Raw genomic sequence first — 9,185 nt, forward strand, 5'->3', positions numbered from 1 at the left:
CTGGTCAGATCATTGCTTCTTTCTCGCTTTATTAGCGACCACACATTTTCAATAATGTTTAAATCAGGACTTTGTGGCGGCCAATCGAGAGTTTCCACCCCGACATCTCTTAAAAACCTAGTAATCATTCTAGCCTTATGGCAAGGAGCGTTGTCCTGTTGGAGAATAAATTCTTTTCCTATTAATCTGTCGCCGGAGGGAAATGCATAATTGTTTAAAGTTTCTAAATATCGCTTCTGATTCATGGATCCGTCTATGGGAACCAAGTCTCCCACACCATTATATGAAACTGAACCCCAGAACATTACGCTTCCACCCCCATGACTTACTCTTTGACACACAGGAGCATTTTTTTTACGGTAATTCTTGTTAATTCTTACAAAAACTTTCTTTTGAGATGCGTGGAATTCAAAACTACTCTCATCTGTCCACAGGACATTACGCCAAAATGAAGCGGGCTTGGTGATGTATCTTTTCGCGAACTCCAAACGCTTTAGTTTATTTTTAGGGGTGATAAAAGGAATTGGTTTTGCAATATATGTTTTCATATCTGCTTCAATCAAACGCCTGCGTATTGTTCTCTCACTTATGGAAGTGGATGCAGTCTCATCCCACTCTAAGGACACAGCCTTTGGTGTTTTTAAAGGGTCCTTCTTAAAAGCATGGACGATAAGACGGTCTTTATGAGCTGTAGTCTTTCGATTTCTGCCTTTACGGTGAACATTGATCACATCATTAAATTTTTTATATTTATTGATTTGATAATAAATGGTCTGACGAGACAAATTATATTCCTCAGCGATGTTTATTACAGAAACACCCAAGTTATATTTGATCACAATTTCCGATCTTATTTTGGCGCTCAGCTCAGATTTTTTAACCATTTTAAATATTAAAAAATCGACTTTATCCAATATTAATGAAAACTTGTAATAATATTCTTGAACAACACTTTCAGCTTGCCTAGAAACAACTAAATCACGCAATGACAAAATATATATGCCACTGCTAAAATCGTTGCTTGCTGGCATTCTTATCAGCAGAACGAAAAAACAAAACACAATTGACGAAATATTTTGCATATTAACAGTTATTGATTTGCTCTTCTCTTTTATCATAATTTTCAGTTCGAACAATGCACCGGTACTTAGATCAAGAGTCTGATAGTCAAATGAATACTATGACAAAATATATATGCCGACCAGTGTACATTGTTTGTTTAACAACATATACCGTATATATAACAACATACCGTTTAAATAATCGATCAGTTTAAAATTAGAATTGCCTTTTATTTTCTTGAACGATGAAGTCTACTATAGAATATTTTATAAAGAGAAATCAATTTATGTATAGTAACCATTTTCGAGATAGTCTGCAATTCCAAGATTTGAAGCTATGACTACTCAAGTTCTAAATGAAAGGGTATGTGCATTTTGTCGTGCAACTTCTATATGTATTTTACCCAACATTTTTTACCCAACACAATGGCAGTGACAGGATCAGACAGCCGAGCTGGGGACTGCATTGAAGCCGTAAGCCAGGACATTTAGAAAAATACATATTTATGTGGTTGCGGGTCTCCGTGTTTGCTGCTTTAAATGGCCTGGAAAATCTGTCTGAGAGGCAGGCACAATTTAGTTAGAGTTGCCGTGCCCTAACCAAAAAATTTCGGCATTCATATTAACAATCGACACGTCGCTCGATGGGTTAGGGGTTAAACGGGGGACAGGAAGTGTTAAGGCAAGGTTGAAATGCACAATTTACTGGGGAGATCCTAAAAAGGGAATTGGGCAGAAGCCGAAGCAGGATTAAGGACGAACGAGGGCTGGCAGGAGCCACCAACAAAAGACGGCTAACAAGCACGGCCAACAAACACGATAAAGTAAAACAAAATGAGCAACACTTGACGGCGTCGAAGGGAAAATAAAAGAGTTAAACAAGTTATCCTAAGTTTCATGTATGTGTCTTAGTTTAGCGACGCCGAAATACTCTTTGGGGACTAAATCATATTTAATGGAGGGATGACAATGCAAGTAATCACATCCCTCTACTCCCTAACTTTATTATCTGCTTACTAAATTTATACTTAACGATTTAGAAAAACACTGATGTATAAAAATATTATTACCGTGCTATTGTAGTTAACAGTTCAATTATCTCACCTTAATAAAGGACTACAAATGATGTTTAAATCAGATAAAAAAGCTTTCCCTCGAATTATCTTATTTGAGAAAATTTGTAATCTTGTGATGATAATGATCTATATACGTATATAAATAATTAACAAATTAATTTAATGTTACTTATTAATTTTTGACTTGGTATTCCTAAGGCAACCATTATATCTTTCGTTAGGATCTCAACGTTCCCCTTCCGTCAGGGTATAACCAAATTCCATCGCAAAAAGGTGTTACTATTTTCCTGTGGAGACTTTAGATGCAGGCGCCATTCTGCGTGTATGTGTATAAAAGTGCGGGTTTTCTGCGTGCTTGTGTGAGGGCGAGTGGTTCTGTCTGTTTGTGTTAATGACAAGTGTTTCCATGCTGTAGATGTTGCTCCTCTTTTTTCGCATGCGTCGCGTAATGACAAGGAGGATGTCGATGAGTATAATGACAACATCAGTGCTGATGGTGATAGAAATGGGGATGGTGAGGGAATGGGGATGCGGATGGGCATGCCCCACGAGCCAGTAGCAACTTAAAGTGCTTGTTTGCATTTTTGTCACCAATTGTAGGCAGTAAGGTATTCAGAAAAATACTGGTATAAAAGGGATCCTGAAGATGTATTTGAAAATATAAGTATTATAGGAAGTCTGGTAAAATTGTTTAGGATTTGTATATTCTGACAAATTCTAAAAATGTTATCCTGTAAAGGAATAGCACCTCTGCAAGACTTTTACGAAGGTATGTCGTAGTCGGGGCCAACCATTCTTTTTTTCCTTATTTTTCTATTTTGATGTCCCATTGATGTCGATGATGATGATGTCGATGAGGCTGTCAATGCGGAATTGAGCTGCGACATAAACACGTTGTCAAATCGAACGCGTGAGTGCTCACGTGCTCGCCGAGCAGAACGGTTGTGGGGGGTGGGAAAAACTGGATAAATGGGGAGGCAGTTCACCCCTGTTAGCACGTGCTGTTAGGTTTCTTTGTCAATAGATTGGCATACAATCCACTTCCCGGTTGCGCCAACCTGCCTGATGAAAATCTGCCATTAATGTGATTTATGACAGATTTCTGCTCTTCCACTTGTAATTTATATTTATTACCCACCTTATTTTGCCTATTCACATTGTCTAGAAGTCCTTAGTGGAATTTCCAGCTGTCACAGAGCCAAGGCAAGTAGATCCCTTGGGATTTTATTATTATTCGCAGGTATGTGTTTTTCTGAAATGTCATCTCTGTCTTATCACATTTTGACAAGAAGTAAATCTTTAAAAATCTTATGGAAAATATAGCCTGTTATGTATCTTTTGAACGGTCAAGGGGTGCTATAAATATATACTCGTTGGTAGTGAATTGGTGTCAAGTAAGTAAATTGGGCTTAAGGTTTGACAAACAAAAAGGTTGAAAGCTTAACATTTTTTTTTAAATCAGCACCATTAACCAAAGGCAGTTCCTGTCATTCACTCATTTGAAATAAATCTAACCATCATATTTTTTTTCATAAATATCTTATGAAATAAAAGGTATATGCCTTTGCTATATCATTATTTTCAATGTATAATTTAGATCATTATTATTACCATTACATTAAAGCAGTGTACAAAATTCAACGCATAAGCTAAAAATGATCATATTCGCTCAGCCTAATCATCAGAAGCCGCAACTTCCTGGCCTCCAGACCAATGGTTAGTGGTTCCTCCGGCACCTGTTCGGTGGCTGAAAAAATGTTGGCCGGCGTAAAGAGCCCGTAGGCCTCGCAAAAGCGCAGAAAGTTGAGCACCTCCTGCACGGTGACATAGGGCAGGATGATGTTCTGCTTGGCCATGCCGGTTAGGAGCCCCAGGACACATCGCTTCACGTGCAGCCAGGTGTCGGCATACAGGCGGTTCCCAGACCCACCCTCCAGGGCGTGAGCGATGCGGGAGAGGCCGAACTCGTAGTTGGACTTGGCGCAGTACAGAGTGCCCACCACCAGATTCACAATGCACAGGTGGTGGTATTGCTTGCCCAGGTTGCCCTTCAGCTCCTCGGCCTTTTCCACCTTGCGCATCAGCTCCTCGGCCTCCTCGTTCTGGAATGTCATGATGTAGGAGACGCACAAGTTGGCCAGCACTGCTGCCGAAACGGACATGATCTGGTTGACATGGGGGATTGCAGATTAAAATTGGGAGCCAGGAAGTGTAAGGTCGAGCGCACCGACGTTTAGATACCCGGTACTTTTGCAAACATCATTTTCTACTTAAGGGAATTTCAATAGATAAGGATTTTATATTCGTAACTGATATGGACATTGCATTTGAAACTAAGGGGCCCCTTTAATCTACAAAGTGTTCGCAACATAAAAAAAGGACTTCATTTAATAAGGCGAAAACACTTCTGTGGTGTCGTGCGAAAATCCCATGTTCACTTCAAGTACCGGGCATTTAAATTGGAAGTATCTGTGGGGTGGCTTGAATGGCTTAATCTCACATCATCTGAGTGCTGCCGCACGATGGGTTCATAAAAGGCAGCAGCCTCGTTGTATTTATCGCCCTGCATGAAGAGCACATGTCCTGCGTTCAGTCGCCAAATGGAGTTCTCTGAACAGAACTCCGCACTGGAATGGAATTCCCTTTCTGCTCCCACGAAGTCGTCATCGCGCCAGGAAATCCAGGCTCTGGCCATTACCACAGGCAGATAACTATATATGCAAGATTGGACGTATATTGCTAGGGTATTTCAAGGAATAGCTTATGGAGTTCCCTAAACTCAAGCATAAATACTAGTTAATGATGTGACAATAAACACATTCTATAAACGCATCTAAGCAAATGTCTAGAAAACAAGTAATAGCATTCTTGATTGAAGGTCAACTTACAGTTCCAGTGCTTGTTCGTAGTCCTTGAGGGCATCCCTCAGGGCCTGTTGCTCATTGGTGGCCCTGACCTCCTGAACTTTGGCTGCCAAGCTGCGTAACTTACCGGCCAGACTGGAGGCCAGAGTTCCAAGTTTCTTCTCGGCCAACTCGGCACTAGTTTGTGCGGTTATTAGGGCATCCAGAAGCTCATAAAGATACTGCGAGAGGTACTTGTAGGTGAGGTCCGTGTGCTCTGCCAGGATATCCGCAGCAGTCTCGTACAGCTCGTGCTTGCAGCAGATCAGCAGGATGTTGGCGAAGGTCTCCTTGGGACAGGAGGGGGCACCCAGCTCCAGAAGAAACGCCAGCTTCCTCAGACCCGCAACGGGACCCTGGACATCGGTTAAGGCCATGTTGTGCAGCGTGACCGGATCTAGTTCGCTTTCGGCTCGAGGGGGAAGGTCCAAGAGGGCGTCCCTGGCCGCCTCCTCATTGCCGTCTTGAAACTCCAGGGCCGCCTTTAAATTGAGTGCCTGGGTAATGCCCGAAATGGCCATTGTGATGGGGTTGCCCACGCTCCTGGCACCGCCATCGGGAATGTCCACCTGGGCACCGATTCCCAACTCTGGATGGTTTCGCATCCCCCTCTCCACAATCTCAGAGGTATAATCAAGAGCTTGGGCTCGTTGTTTCCTCTGAAAGTGAGCCAGAGCCACATTGTAGGCCACCAGTGGGTTGAAGCCGCCCACTTGAAGGGCCGCCTGGAATCGCTGGACCGCCGCCTCATGCTGATCCGCCTGGAAAAGAAGACATCCCTCGTCGTTGAGGGTATCCGCAGTGCCCCCTGCCCGCTGGTTTAGTAGGCTCTGTGCCCCGGCGAAGTCCTCGCTGGAATAGAGGATCGCACTCTGCAGCTGGAGGCAGTGCTCCCGGAGCTCATCTTCCTGGTCTCCGATTTGCTTAAGCACCCGCAGAGCTTCAGCGAAGATGCCAGCCTGGTACAGCGACTGGGCGTAGTAGAATCTGAAAGGAATTCTCGAATTAGGAATATAGAAGCTATACAAGCGAAAGGATTTAAATTATAAAGAACATTTTATCATTAGTCTATTGGTTGAGCAATCTATTTTTATACCCGTTACTTGTACAGTAAAAGGGAATATTATATTCGGGAGTAAGAATGTAACAGGCAGAAGGAAGCAATTCCGATCCTATGAAGTAAATATATACATTTGATTTAGCCCCTATCCATGTGTCAGTCCGCGTGAGCTTTAAGAGCTAGAGAGTTGAGACTCGGGTTCCTTAGCTTCCGAATTAGTGCGCTGTTATCCGAATGTGCCACGCCCACTCTAGCGCCCACAAAGTTAAACTCTGTCTATCACCCACATTTTTAAAGTCTTTTGTAAAAGTTTAAATGGGATTTTGTTTTGTTTATCAAAACATTCCCAGAATTGATACAATAGGACGCCCATTTAAATGTTATGAGCAATTAAAGCCTTCGCTGCTAGGTTGAGCTTGTTGCAAAGTCATTTTTAAAGCGAGTCTTTGAAGCCTATGTTTGTTTCAGACGAGTGCCACGCCCGCTCTAACGTCCACAAACGCCCTTCTTTTATTCTTTTCTTTTCGTTGTTTGTAGACGCTATTATCGATTGATGAGACAATGAGTGATCTATAAAAAAAATCGTAGGAACACCGACTAATAGTGGAAGTCAGGCTGTCGTTATTTTTCCATTTTACGAATTGAGACTTTAGTTATACTTTGCAGTTTAAAAAATCGTATTACCATTAGTCATTCATTAGTTTTCTTGCATTATACTGTTGAATTTAACATGGGCATACCCGTGGCAGTCATAAGTGACAAATTCATTAACTTTAAATTGAATATTTATTAACAAAATCGATGGTCCTTGCATCGAACTTTTATCCAATTTATCATCAACATTTTTGTCCACTGTTCATTAGACTTTCATCAACATTAGACTTTTTTTTAAATAGGGGAAATGGTCAGTTTGTGACTGTAACTGTTGATGAATTTGGGAGGTACTGAATTTTGTAACTTTACGGTATTTAACTTTTGGGTTAAGCGAATACATGTGATGGTGTTCCTATTTTAAGAAAAGATTGCATGCATTGGGCATCGCATAAGCACAGTAATAAATACAGTGGTGCCATCGTAATCGCTTCAGAGTTTAAATTGATGCACATGATAAGCCCCCGAATTCGTCGCTAAGCGATTTCCTTGGCAATATTGATACTAGTACTCTTTTCCAAAAGAACCCCACTCAATCTTTCTGAACATGCCGGTCAAAAGAGTTGCCAGAGAGTGTTGTGGTGGTACAACGCTCAATATAAGTGGATCCAATTTGAATTACAAAGTACTCTGTTTGCGTACTTTTAACGCACCTGTACTTGGCTTCCTTCGGCGCCAGCTGGCAGAGCTGCTCGTAGCAGGTGGCCGCCTCCTCGTACTTCTGGGCGTGGTAGTAGCAGTGTCCCAGGGTGGATAGCCCCGCCCTAGTGTTGGCCGCCTCACCGAAGTTGGTTATGCACTCGATCACATCCTCGTAGCGTTTGTCTTTGATCTGCAGAAGCTCTCCCCTTAGTGCGTGTACTTAATTTATAATTGTGTTACGGTTTACCAGATTGTATATTGTCCTGGTTACGTGCCCTTCACGCAGGATAATTCCCTGATGCAACATTTTCACTGAGCGGTTCGTTGGTAAATGAAAAATACTCTTAAGAGCCCTTTGTTATGGTCGGTTGTCGGAGTTTCCATGGATACCTTTATTTGTTTTCCGTCAAGTATCTGGGCAACGTTTGCAGGCAACAGTTGGTTGTTCAACATCGAAACGGGGGTTGGAAAATTGGGCTTATGGTTAAGAAAGGGCTTAAGACCTCAAAGTTAAAATAACTTTAACATTTCAACTGATATTAGTAAAGACATTTCGGCACTTGTTTATCTCCTTTACATTTTTCACGGGTAGATGGTAACTGTGTTGAGTAAGCTACGATACTGTTTTCAACTTTCTTTTTTACTGCTCCCTATGCCTTTGCTTATCTTTAAGAAAATTTACATTTTATAAGATTTAAAATAAAAGGCCTCGTTAAATTGACATTACCAATTTTTAACTCTGAAATATTTTAACAACCAAATGATATAATGCCTAAATAGGACCAACATTATTACTTTCCTGCCCAAAACTCTGCAATAAAAACCAATTAAGATAGAGCCAAACGGGCGCAAGTGGCGCGGCCAATCCATTTGAAATGCAAATGAGAAAATTGTCTAATTGAAAACTTTAGCATCTCGATGAGAGCTCCTGCTGCCCCCGCCATCTCCGTGACTTGCTGATGGAAGACTTAAAGTGTTAACTGGAAGCTGGCAACCGGAGGCATTAATCCGTGTTGGAGCCTTTCATTCGGCGAGTTCAAGGAGCACTTTTAATTAGCTTTTCCAAGGAGCAACAGTCTCCTTGTGGAAATCCCACACTGACAATAACTAAAGCGAACGTGCGGAAATGCTAATTAGGTTCTGTGTCTGTCTGAGAGCCGAGCCAACTGGGAGATCCAAAGGCCAGTAGTCATGCTTGAATGGAGGTTGGGAGGCGACTGGCTTGAGCCAGGCTCCGAGCTAGAAGTAGAACCGGGTCAAGGTTGCCTGCCGTCGTCATCCGTCTGGCCAAAAGCGGCGGCCACCAAATGTTGCACAACGGGTTTTGGCCCGCTCTCTCCGTCGCTCCAGCTCTTGGCAAAATGGTTCAAAAACGCGACCATGAAACTCTGCCAGCTGCGTCCCGTTTCACGGTGAACTGGAAATCTTAGCTGCGAAATAAAATGCATTTGATGCCAGCTAAACGCTTTCCTCTCATGTCATCTCATCGCCACTCGCATCTTTAGTTGGCAGCATCAAGTGCAACTGCATTTTCTTACAATGTCACCCGTCGAGCATTAGTTTTTCTCGATCCCAGGCCTAAGGCTAACCGCACGCGGCACTCGGATAGCCACAGCCTCAGCCACAGCCGCAGCGACAACGCGGCGCATGAGTAATGCAATTGATGCTGGCAATTACCAGATATCACACAGCACCCAGGCCCAAGGTGCCGGCCAGCAGGCTGAAGTTCAAGTTTTGTTTTGCTGAGTTATGGCAGGCCTAATTGCCCCAAGACTCCGACGAGAACACAAAG

General features: G+C 42.6%; 1 protein-coding gene across 1 annotated transcript; it reads right to left on the reverse strand.

Moving 5' to 3' along the window:
- Positions 1-3,774: 3,774 nt before the first annotated feature.
- Positions 3,775-8,013, reverse strand: LOC119548206 (tetratricopeptide repeat protein 30 homolog). Its single transcript, XM_037855340.1, has 5 exons — positions 7,641-8,013; positions 7,405-7,583; positions 5,026-6,027; positions 4,638-4,848; positions 3,775-4,302 (listed from the first exon to the last, which is right to left on the reverse strand). The coding sequence occupies exons 1-5, from the start codon at positions 7,698-7,700 to the stop codon at positions 3,787-3,789; spliced, it is 1,968 nt and encodes a 655-aa protein (XP_037711268.1). The 5' UTR covers positions 7,701-8,013; the 3' UTR covers positions 3,775-3,786.
- Positions 8,014-9,185: the final 1,172 nt, after the last annotated feature.

Source organism: Drosophila subpulchrella, chromosome 2L (assembly GCF_014743375.2).
Source record: "Drosophila subpulchrella strain 33 F10 #4 breed RU33 chromosome 2L, RU_Dsub_v1.1 Primary Assembly, whole genome shotgun sequence".
Taxonomy (NCBI): domain Eukaryota; kingdom Metazoa; phylum Arthropoda; class Insecta; order Diptera; family Drosophilidae; genus Drosophila; species Drosophila subpulchrella.